This window comes from Lemur catta, chromosome 4 (assembly GCF_020740605.2).
Source record: "Lemur catta isolate mLemCat1 chromosome 4, mLemCat1.pri, whole genome shotgun sequence".
Lineage (NCBI taxonomy): Eukaryota > Metazoa > Chordata > Mammalia > Primates > Lemuridae > Lemur > Lemur catta.
Genome location: NC_059131.1, coordinates 106,857,068 through 106,869,773, shown reverse-complemented (window position 1 = coordinate 106,869,773; position 12,706 = coordinate 106,857,068). Strand labels below are relative to the sequence as shown.

General features: G+C 39.5%; 1 protein-coding gene across 1 annotated transcript in view; it reads left to right on the top strand.

Annotated features, from left to right (window-relative positions):
* SMIM14 (small integral membrane protein 14) overlaps nucleotides 1-12,706 on the top strand; it is a 66,962-nt gene that overhangs the window by 37,184 nt on the left and 17,072 nt on the right. Inside the window, exon 3 of the mRNA XM_045550548.1 lies at nucleotides 8,183-8,231. Coding sequence (XP_045406504.1) covers nucleotides 8,183-8,231 — 49 coding nt within the window. The remainder of the gene's footprint in view (nucleotides 1-8,182; nucleotides 8,232-12,706) is intronic.

Here is a 12,706-nt window from a genome sequence, read left to right as displayed (position 1 = left end):
AAGTGAATGTATGCTTCTGTTTGTCTCAGGAATGTTCAGAAACATTAAAAAAAAAAAAAAAAATGGATGGCCGGGCGCAGTGGCTCACACCTGTAATCCTAGCACTTGGGAGGCCGAGGCGGGAGGATCATTTGAGCTCAGTCAGGAGTTCGAGACCAGTCTGAGTAAGAGCAAGACCCCTTCTCTACTAAAAAACTAGAAAGAAATTAGCTGGGTAACTAAAAGTATACAGAAAAAATTAGCTGGGCATGGTGGCGCATGCCTGTAGTCCCAGCTACCCGGGAGGCTGAGGCAGGAGGATCGCTTGAGCCCAGGAGTTTGAGGTTGCTGTGAGCTAGGCTGATGCCACGGCACTCTAGCCTGGCAACAGAGTGAGACTCTGTCTCAAAAAAAAAAAAAAAAAAAAGGAGGTATTATCTTATATTACTGACAGTTTTTCTTTTCTGATAATACATTTGGCCCTCTGTATCCTTGGGTTCTGCTTCCACGGATTCAGGCAACCATGAATTAAAAATATTAAAAAAGAAAAATAAGGGCCGGGCACGGTGGCTCACGCCTGTAATTCCTAGCCCTCTGGGAGGCCGAGGCGGGTGGATCGCTCGAGGTCAGGAGTTCGAGACCAGACTCAGTGAGACCCTGTCTCTACTAAAAATAGAAATAAATTATCTGGACAACTAAAAGTATATATAGAAAAAATTAGCCGGGCATGGTGGCGCATGCCTGTAGTCCCAGCTACTTGGGAGGCTGAGGCAGTAGGATCGCTTAAGCCCAGGAGTTTGAGGTTGCTGTGAGCTAGGCTGATGCCATGGCACTCACTCTAGCCAGGGCAACAAAGTGAGACTCTGTCTCAAAAAAAAAAGAAAAACAGGAAACATAAAAAATACCAATACAACAATAAAAATAATACAAATAATAAAACAATAACACCTATTTACAATAGCCTGTACGTTCTATTAAGTGTTATAAGTAATCTAGAGATGATTTGAAGTATACAGGAGTATGTGCATAGGTTATATGCAAATACTATACTATTTTATATAAGGGACTTGAGCATTTCGATTTTGGTACCAAGGGACAACTGTACTCTAATTAGAGTTTTATTTTGTTTTGTTTTGTTTTGAGACAGAGTCTCGCTCTGTTGCCCAGGCTAGAGTACCGTGGCGTCAGCCTCGCTCACAGCAACCTCAAACTCCTGGGCTCAAGAGATCCTCCTGCCTCAGCCTCCTGAGTAGCTGGAACTACAGGAGTGCACTACCACACCTGGAAAATTTTTCTATTTTTTGTAGAGCCAGGGTCTGACACTTGCTCAGACTAGTCTCAAACTCCTAACCTCAAGTGATCCTCCCGCCTCGGCCTCCCAGAGTGCTAGAACAGGCGTGAGCCACCACATGAGTCTTAAAATCAGATCTTTACCATGTCACATATAATTCTGTGTTTTATTCAATATGAGAACATGCCCAGTGAGTGATAAATACAGACTTTTAGTGATGCAGCAGTAGGATTCCACTACGTATGTAGAAGGATGCCAGCATAAAACCTCAGTCTCATCATAAATCATTTTTTTAAGTTGTCTAGAAAAATAAAAAGAAAAATCAGGTGTTTGCTTATAACTACTTTAATATTTTTTTTAAAACCACAACGCAAATGATAGCTTTAGTATTCTTTAAATTAAAAAATCACTCATTTCCTTACAACCATGAAAACAGCCTGGAAAGGGACTTTTTCTTCCATTGAAATCATTTGTAGAATTCTGGCCTCACCCTCTTCTCCCTTTCTACCTACTTTTTCCTCCTGCTGTTCTCTTTGACTGGCTGTCTCTTAGTATATTGTTCCTTTTGTTAATGATAGGAGTTCCAGAAAGAGAGAACAGATGGATTTAGAAATATGAACTTGGATTATGCTGTTGTATTTTTTCCTGTTCTCTGTGGTAACCTAAGATTTGGAATGCAGGTAATCCTCTTTTTTTTTAATTGTTGATCTTTATATATTTCAGCTCTTAATATGAACAGCGTAATTAAAACTTCTACATCTTTAATTTACTGAAATTTGTTTCTGTATTAAAGTACTATAGGCATGTGATCTGGCAGACCTTTACTTTGGTCAGGTTCCTGTGTGTAGGCCTGAAAGCCCTGTAAGTTGTGGGGTCTACTGCACCTAAATCAATCAGTTTAAGACCTGCCGGACCTTTCCTGGAAGAAAAATGTGTACCTGAAAGTTTCTTGAGAGACCTCTCTACCCAGCAAATGTATCTTTGCTGGGTATGTTCTCTAAACTTTGTAAAATATTTAATTATATAAATAATATATGAATATGTTCTTTAAAAAATTAATACAGTAAAAATAAGACTAAGCGCCTTTTCACTTCTCCACACCTGACTTATTCCCTGCTTCCCTAGATGAATTTGATGTGTATTTTGCCAGATCTTTTTTTTTTTTTTAAGACAGAGTCTCATTCTGTTGCCTGGGCTAGAGTGAGTGCCGTGGCGTCAGCCTAGCTCACAGCAACCTCAAACTCCTGGGCTCAAGTGATACTTCTGCCTCAGCCTCCCAGGTAGCTGGGACTACAGGTGCCCACTGCCATGCCCGGCTAATTTTTGTTTTTTCTACATTTAGCTGCCCAGCTAATTTTTTCTATTTTTAGTAAAGATGGGGTCTCGCTCTTGCTCAGGCTGGTCTCTAACTCCTGAGTTCAAACGATCCTCCCGCCTCGGCCTCCCAGAGTGCTAGGATTATAGGCATGAGCCACCACGCCCAGCCTGCCAGATCTTTCTAACAAATATGTGTAGATACTATGGTATATGTATATTTTTCCCCCCATTTAATAATATTTAGCATTTTCCATGTTGCTGTGAAGGCTTTTTAATCACATGACTAACTTTTGGGTTTTATTTTAGTAACAAAATTTTAGGGGGCTTCTTTCTTTCAAATTTTAATGCTTTTTATCAATATCTAGGCACTGGAAGACTAGATAGTCCTTCTATAGTTAGTGATACAATTGGTTTTACCAATTTTGAACTGTGTATTTAGGAAGTAAGGATATGATTTATTTAAAAAGTGAATAACTATTTCTTTTCTTTTTTTTTGAGACAGAGTCTCACTCTGTTGCCCGGGCTAGAGTGCCATGGCATCAGCCGAGCTCACAGCAACCTCAAACTCATGGGTTTAAGCAATTCTTCTGCCTCAGCTTCCTGAGTAGCTGGGACTACAGGCATGCACCACCATGCCCGACTAATTTTTCTACATATATTTTTAGCTGGGCCACTAATTTCTTTCTTTTTTTTAGTAGAGACGGGGTCTCGCTCTTGCTCAGGCTAGTATCGAACTCCTGACCTTGAGTGATCCATCCGCCTCAGCCTCCCAGAGTGCTAGGATTACAGGCATGAGCCACTGTGCCCAGCCTTTTTTTTTTTTGAGACAGAGTCTCTCTCTAATGCCCAGAGTGGAGTGCAGTGGCAGGATCATAGCTCATTGCAGCCTCGAACTCCAGGGCTCAAGTGATCCTCCTACCTCAGCCTCTTGAGTAGTTGGGACTACAGGCATGCGCCACCATGCCCAGCTAATTTTTCTTATTTTTTGTAGAAAAGGGGTCTCACTATATTGCCCAGGCTTGTCCCAAACTCTTGACCTCAAGCAGTCCTTTGGCCTTGCCTCCCAAGGTGTTAGGATTATAGGCATGAGCCACAGCACCCCACCAACTCACTAGAATATTTTGTAACCTCTAATTGTGGTTAGAGAATGTTTCATGCTAATCATACTCTAAAATTATGATATAAAACTTTGTTCATTGTAAAATAGAATGGAATTATGTTTAAGAATTTAGATTTTGGAATTAGTACTGGATTTCAGTTAGCTAACCTCCTCAAAATTCAGTTTCTTCATTGACAAAGTAGGAATAATAGTACCTCCCTCCTGCAATGGTTGTGAGGATTACGTAAGATAATGAGCTAAAGTTCTTAGGATGTAGCAAGTTCTTAATAAATATTTGTTACAATAATTGCAATTATGTGAAAGTGTGCATATTTTAAGACTAGAAAAGAATATGTAACAATGATAACTATATTAGGATAGTGAGTAAATCCAAATTAATTCCTAAGCATTCTGTAATGTCATTTTGTTATATAATTTATAACAAATTGTGAATTATTTGTTATAAAGTAAAAAGTAATATGTAAATTTTGACATTTGTGTTAAAATATATTTGTATTTAAATACATCTCAAATATTATATGATGAAAAAGTATTCCTATTCCACAGTGATAAAACATATAGGTATCTGTTATATATTGGTATGTCTTAGAGTGGGAGGTAGTCAGACAAATGACATTAACAGCAAACTGGGATGAATTTTGAGCATTTACAAAGAATTTATTTGGTTCTGAGGTTAACTAAGTACAGCAGCTAAGTGCCCCAGCCAGTGGCCTTTTGGTCCCTCAATGGTAGCTCAGGGGCACCTTTTCACCTAGGGGCCTTTCCTAGTTCTTTACTCTGCCTGGGATGCTCTGCTGTCATGTAAATAGCCCCTTAAGTGTCACTGCCTCTGATCGCCTAATTTAAAGCGGCTACTCAGCTGCCCTTCTGTCCTGCTATTGTATTTTGGTTCTTTGCATGTCTTTCTGACATTTTTATAATATATTTGTTAATTGTCTGATTTCTTCCACAAGACTGTGATCTATAAGAGTAAAACCTTTTTTTCACACCATATCCTCAGCACCTAGTGTTAGAGCCGGTTCCCCTCGGCCCCGGGAACAGAAAGACAGAGTCACTGAGGCTGCAAAGGCAAAGGAGTTTTATTTTGACTAGCTCGAGCTAGGGTCCAGGTCCCAGAGCACCAACGCAGTGGTCTCTTTACGAACCAGGACCCCGCCCTGGGGTAAAAACAAAGCTTTTATACTTTTCTTTTGCTGGAGTCTGTTGCTAGTTATTTCTGATAAGAGACTCTTTCCCAAGAGATTCCCTCCCAGGAGATTCTCTCCCCAAGGACACTCGCCCTGCACAGCCGCCTCCCTACCAGGAAGCCACCTGCGGTGCGGTTTTTTTCTTTTTTTTTTTTTAACTGCATTTGAGCATGGTTTTAGCTCTTTATCGTAATCAAGCAATAAGCAAGCAAGCTTTGTGTACAGAAGCGGAATTTGGCTGTTAGCTAAGAGCAAAAAACAAGTCACCATCAAACAAACTAAAATATTGTTTTAGTCCTACTCTACACTAGAACTATACATGGCACATAGTAGGCATTCAGTAAATGTTTTGAATGAGTAAGTGAATAAATGATTGTTACATAACTAAACATAATTAATAAGCATCTCACATTTCTAAATGAATACTTTTTTTATGCCTAGACAAAAATATTTTTGTCTTACCTCATGGGTAATTCCTCCATATCTTTAACCGGGCATTGTTATTAGCAACGTTCACTGATTTAAGGGCCAAATAGTAAATACTGTAGGCTCGGGATCTCCGTGGCAACTGCTCAGCTCTGCTGTGGTGGTGGAAGCCACAGACAATATGTAAACAAATGGGTGTGGCTGTGTTTCACTAAAACTTTATTTATGAAAACAAGCCTCTAGCCTATAGGTTGTGGTTTGGTGACCCCTGTTGTAGACCACAAACCCACTGACTACAAGGGTATGGGGTGAAACTCAGACCTGGATATTAACAAAGGAGAAAAAAGCGCAGGTGAGCATCTGGGAAGGAAGCATGGGCCTAGTGGAGGGTGAGGAAGGAGCCAGGGCTGGTGATGGGGCAGTACATGGAAGTGGATGTGTAAGGACATGGATATATAAAAACTGAGGGGCTTTTCACATGGAAATCGTGTTATTCATAAATATCATTGAGCTACAGCCAGGCAGCAAGTCAGACTCAAGACAAGGGCAGCACTTGGTACAAAGAGCTGATGATTTGTTGGTCATTTACATTTCATCTATAAATTTAGAAATCTGCTATATCGTTGCTAAAGATTAAACCCAGGATAATCAATTTAGTAGGAAAATTATTTTTACTCCATATTTAATATCTAAGTGATAGTTCTTATTTGTTCCCCAGATCTTTTAACCTAATGAATCTCTTTGTTTTACTTTCTCTACAATACTACTTGGAAGTGGGAGAGGAATGGGGAAAGAATATATACATGTTGTGAAAATGTAAGGACATCTCTGGAAAATCACAAAAAAAACTGAGTGCTGGGGAGGCTGAAAGAGAGAATGGGAGATTTACCTTGCACAGAATATCCTTTTGTACTTTTAGATTTTGTACTGTGTATACATATTACTTATTGGGAAAACATAAAACTTAAAATATATGCACATTAAGAGGTTTGTTGGGGTTTGTTGGGTCTGTTTTGTGACTTAAGGGCATAATAGTGTTTTTAAAAATTTCTTTAGAATGTACAATTTTAGTAAGAGTTTTTGGGTTGATTCCTTTCATATTTAGAAAGGGTTGAGATATACAACATACTTGTATATTAAGGTCTATTTTCTCATTCTAGTTCAAATAGAATTACTTTTAGTGGTATATACCAGAGCAAACCTGATCATCTTAGAGAATAATTTACAAAATGATTTGTATAGTTGTTAATTCCAGTAATTGTTTAGATGAGGCCATATGTGTGGCACAGTAATAAAAGCTAACATGTCTTGGGTTGTTAACTATATTTCACATGTATTATTTATTTTAATTCTCACTAGTTCTCTGAGATATAGGTAATATTATATCCCCATTTTACCAGATGAGGAAACTAAAGATTAGAGGTGTTGAAATTCTAGGAAGCCGCAGAACCAGACTTTAAATCTAGGCTTGTCTTTCTGGAGAGCCCATGCTGAACCAGCTAAGCACCCCTGCTCTACAGTTGCTTTCCCAAACAACTTCAAGTCACGGAAAGAAGATGTAATGAGTAATGAGACTGAATTGAAAAGGTGTATGCCTCTTATGTATTAGTTATCACTATTTTATGATTTATGAGATTTTCATTTCTAAACATCCTAAAAGGCCTCAGCATAGGTTGTACATTTCTAAAAGGATGACCCAGGCCAGACGTTGTGGCTCATGCCCGTAATCCCAACACTTTGGGAGGCTGAGGCAGGATGATTGCTTGAGGCCAGGAGTTTGAGACCAGCCTGGGTAACATATCAAGACCCTGTTCCTGTGAAGACATGTGTAAATGACCTATGTTATTGATAAGATGGGCTTTTTTTATTTTTTAATATTTTCTTAAAATTGATAATCACATGATTCAAAAATCAGATTATATGAAAATACAGACATTGAAAAATTTAGCTCTCATCTCTGTCAGAGTCTCTCTACTCTGCTGTCCCACTACCACCCCGTGTGCCGTGTGGTAACTCCTTTTATTTGTTTCGTTTTTTTTTTTTTTTTTTTTTAGACAGTCTCACTCTGTTGCCTGGGCTAGAGTGCTGTGGCATCAGCCTAGCTCACAGCAACCTCAAACTCCTGGGCTCAAGCGATCCTCCTGCCTCAGCCTCCCAAGTAGCTGGGATTATAGGCATGCGCCACCACGCCCGGCTAATTTCTTCTATATATATTTTTAGTTGTCCGGTTAATTTCTTTCTATTTTTTAGTAGAGACAGGGTCTCACTCTTGCTAAGGCTGATCTCGAACTCCTGACCTCAAGCGATCCTCCTGCCTCGGCCTCCCAGAATGCTAGGATTACAGGCGTGAGCCACCGCGCCTGGCCTATTTGTTTCTTATTTATCCAATTACTGTTTGCTTATGCAGATATAAGAAAAAATTATATTTCTTCCTTTCAAAGGTGCGTTTTCTTACAAATAGAACCTGTTTTTTTCTCTACCTGCTTTTGATTTTCAATAAGAAGAAAAAATCTCATTAACAAAGGTGTTTACTCTTTTTTCAGTTAGTGCTCTACAGTTTAGCACTTTTCCTTTGGGAAGCCTAATTACATATGGCAGCAGGAGTTTCTGTCATGGGTGATTTTTTTTTTATTCCTTAACTTAAATAGATGAATTACACCAGATCACATTGTATTTGAAAACTATTTTCAACAGGAAAAAAGTAGACAGTCCCTCAATGTACTCTGTGTTTGTATCAGATTTTGAAGGTACAATATGTAATGTGGTAGCATTTACTAAAAATAAAACATGACCTTTCTAATAATTATTGTCCACTTTTGGTTAACTCTAACAGCTAACTTTCTCTCTTCTCATTCTTTGCAGTTGCGGCAGTCCCAGTCCTACTGCACAGACACAGAATGTCTTCAGGAATGTAAGTGCCAATGGGCCAGGAGGATGGTTGGCACTGGGGGCAGATTTGAGGCCAGATGATTGTGAATATTTGTCATAAATTATTTTTACAGTTTGCTCTGTAAGGAAATGTTTCTCAGTAATGTATTTGCTACTTAAATATTTCGTTTTTTAACTTCAAAAATTGGGGTTTTTTTTCCTGCCTCAAAAACAAACTCTGTTCATTGAAGAAAATTATAAAATCACAGACAAGGAAAAAAGAAAAGAAAAAAGTCCAGAATACTTAAAGATAACCACTGTTGACAAATTTGTGTATATCCTCCCAGACCTTTTTCTTGGCAAATAGGTGTGTAACAGGGTACTTTGGGCTGGTGCGACTGGAAACCACTTCCCCTTTCCTTGGCGTCTGTCTGCGTGTGTTGACAGGCTTGGGAACTGCTGAGTGAGAGGAGGCCTTTCTTTCCCAGCTTCGGAAGCTTTAGGTGCCTGTGGAGTTCATTCCTTTGGCTCTGACATTAGCATGTCAACCAGGGATGGACAGGGAGGAAGTTTCTCCACATGACACTGTGGGCGGTGGTGAGGGTACAGTGAGGATCAAAGCAGAGAGATGGATCCTCCGTGATAAATGTAGTTGACAGACGTGGTGGCTATTATGTGACACATCTTTTTTCAGGACACTTAGAAATAACTTGAAGGGATACTTTGAAGGGAACCAATAAGCTAGCGTTTAAGCCGATCCAGTCTTGTGCCATAAAACGGTAAGAAGAAAAGTATGACATTCACAGGATGGTGAAGCCTGGCGCAGTTAGATTTCACATACTCTTACAGAAATGGGATCACTTTGTAGTGTTGTTTTTCACTATTGCATTATGAATATACCAGTATATATTTATCTTAAAATATTTATGGATTGAACAGTGATCCATTGTGGAAATGTACCAGTGTTTAAATGAGTTCCTTTTGTTGGACCCTTAGGTTGCTGATATATTTTTTGCTATTATAAACAACACTTAAACATTCTTTGTATGGAGTTGTTGAGGAGGAAAACTATTTTTTTCCTTAATCCCTCAGAGTTCTTATTTGGGATCCCTATAACAAAAGATAGATTAACAAGAGAAAAACAAACAAGTTTATTTATTTATTTTTGAAACAGAGTATCACTTTGTTGCCCTGGCTAGAGTGAGTGCCGTGGCGTCAGCCTAGCTCACAGCAACCTCAAACTCCTGGGTTTAAGCGATCCTCCTGCCTCAGCCTCCCGAGTAGCTGGGACTACAGGCATGCGCCACCATGCCTAGCTAATTTTTTCTATATATATTTTAGTTGTCCAGATAATTTCTTTCTATTTTTAGTAGAGACGGGGTCTTGCTCTTGCTCAGGCTGGTCTCGAACTCCTGACCTCGAGCGATCCACCCACCTCGGCCTCCCAGAGTACAAACAAGTTTATTAATGCATGCAGCACACATCAAGTGGAAGAAACCTGGATGAAAGTAATTCAAAGCAATGGCTTAGAACTCTGGCTTATATAGCGTCTTCAACAAAGAATGATACATTTGTGGAGAAAATGGCAAGACAAAGGAAAGAGTTTTAGGCTTCCAAGAATGGGAAACCGTGGCAAGGAGGAAACTAATGGAGTAAGGTTTGTTTACAGATTCCTGTGGGGCTGTCTCTAGGCTGATAAGAGTCTATAGAGTTGTCTCCAGTAAAGGAGAAGTTATTTCCTGGCTTTAGGCAGAAAAGAGGGGGAAAGAGAGCAAATTTCTTCTGTTTGCTACTTCTTAGTTGCCTTCAGCTCAACAATAATTTTTATTTCAAAGAGGCATATTTTAGAGTGACATATTCTGGTTTCCTTCACATATATTGAGGCTTTTCACATATTGCCAAATTGCATTTACTAGTAGGGTAGTTGCTTATTTTTGACATCTCTGAAGCAGAGCTCTACTTTATTATGTATATGAAACTTAAGCAAGACACAGTAAGGTAGCATTGTGAAGAGGCTTGTTATTACATTATTGTTTTTATGACTTTGTGAACTGAGCGGCCCATCAGATTCTGTAAATATATAGCACCTTAAGAGAAGTAGGAGCTACTACAGTGCCTAGTGTAAGCAAAGTAGAAATTCTGTCACAGTGTGTCCGTTTGTGAAACTAGGTAATATTACATATACCTTCAGGACAAGATGCATATGCGTCAGGACAATGGCTCGTGGTTCCCTCATTCCAGATTTCTTTATGTTACTTCTCCAGTAGCACTCGTTAATCTACACTGCTCAGTTCAAATATTTGTCCCTGCAGGTCAAGCTAAAACCTGCTTTTCTAGTTGAAAATAATTTTATTGAACCCCCCTGGGAAAATAAATGTTTATTACATGTGTGATATTTGTGACTCTTGAGCCAGCCCCACCTGTAAGGCAAATATACTTTTATTCCTGTGGATGAAATGTCACTTCCTAACTCTAAATAGAAAGGTAAAAGTTTAGAGCTTGACTATTCATTTAACCGGTTTGACAAGTTGGTTTTTTTCTTACCCCCAGTTCTTAGCATTTGGTGAAAATCCTTTCTGAAAGCCATGTTTTTAAATGGTTTAAGCAGTAGTTTCCTCCAGGTGATAGAATTACTTTTCTTATGTTCTAAATTTGCTCCAATAAGCTTATGCTTTTTTCTTTTTTTTTTTTGAGACAGAGTCTTGCTCTGTTGCCCGGGCTAGAGTGAGTGCCGTGGCGTCAGCCTAGCTCACAGCAACCTCAAACTCCTGGGTTTAAGCGATCCTCCTGCCTCAGCCTCCCGAGTAGCTGGGACTACAGGCATGCGCCACCATGCCCGGCTAATTTTTTCTGTATATATTTTTAGTTGTCCAGATAGTTTATTTCTATTTTTAGTAGAGACGGGGTCTCACTCAGGCTGGTCTCGAACTCCTGACCTCGAGCAATCCACCCGCGTCGGCCTCCCAGAGGGACTAGGATTACAGGCATGAGCCACCATGCCCGGCCGCTTTTTTCTTAATATAATAAAATATATTTTATAGCTCTATATTTAGATACATGTATTACTATATTACTATTCAAATAGGAAAAAAATAGGTTATTTTAAAAACTTAAGTATTTGTTTCAAGATTGTGAGAATTTGAGGCTTCATAATAATTGAAATAAGCCTTAAGAAATATGTGCTCTCTAGGGTCCTTTCGTGACGTTTGTTTGTTTGTTTGTTTTTGGTTTTTGAGATGGTGTCCACTGTGTTGCCCAGGCTGGTCTTGAACTCCTGGGCTCAAACGATCCTCCTACCTCAGCCTCCTGAGTAGCTGAATTTTTTTTAATTGCTTATTTGTGTTCTTTTCTGCCTTTTATAATTTCTGTAGTTCTATTTTTTTGTATGTTCCATTATTTTAGAGTAGTGTTTAATTGTGATGTGAGAAATGTCATTTATCTGTTTAGTCATAGAACCAGCATGCTAGGTAGATTAAAGTTGTTAAACACAGCAAAGAGTAAACAGTGGAGAAATATACATATTCTTGTTTCTTATTTATAGAATCTATTTGGGCTTTAGGAATTGGCACTGAAAATGGTTTGAGTTTTTATTTTTATTTTTTTAAATTTCAAAATATTAAGGGGGTACAAATGTTTCAGGTTACATGGATCATTTTTTGTAATGCTTGAGTCCTGGCTGTGGGTGTGCTTGTCACCCAAATAGTGTTCATGGTGCCCATTAGGTTAGTTTATTTGCCTCCCCTCCTCCCCTCTCCTCCCTGGTTCGAATTTTTAATGTTGTGGTTTGGTTGGGTGATGGCTAAAGGCACCCAGTGGTTATTCTCTTTGGTAATTCTCTGGTATTTTTATTTTGATTATTCCTCTCATAGAAACTCTATCCTTAAAAACAAACAGAAAAAAAGAAACTCTGTCCTTGACATTTTTTTTTTTTTTTTTTTTTTTGACAACAGAGTCTAGCTCAGTTGCCCTGGCTAGAGTGCAGTGGTGTCATCATAGGTCACAGCAACCTCAAACTCCTGGGCTCAAGCAATCCTCCTGCCTCAGCCTCCAAAGTAGCTGGGATTACAGGCATGCACCACCATACTCAGCTTAACTTTTTCGTTTTCTTTTTATTTTTTATTTCAGCTCTTCATGGGGGTACAAAAGTTCAGGTTATATACATTGTCCGTGTCCCGCCCATCCCCCTGAGTCAGAGCCTCAGGCATGTCCATTCTCCAGACAGTGCCCCTGGCATTCACCATGTAGTCATACCTCCATCCCCTCCCCCCGACCTCCCCGAGTCAGCACCTTCAAGCATGACCATTCCCCAGATGGTGCGCAACGCACTCATCATGTAGGCATACACCCATCCCCTCCCCCCAGCCCCCTAACTTTTTCTGTTTTTAGTAGAGATGGGGTCTGGTTCTTGCTCAGGCTGATCTGGAACTCCTGACCTCCAGCAATCCTCCCACCTCACCCTCCCAGAGTGCTAGCATTATAGGCATGAGCCACTGTGCCCTGCCTATCCTTGACATTTTT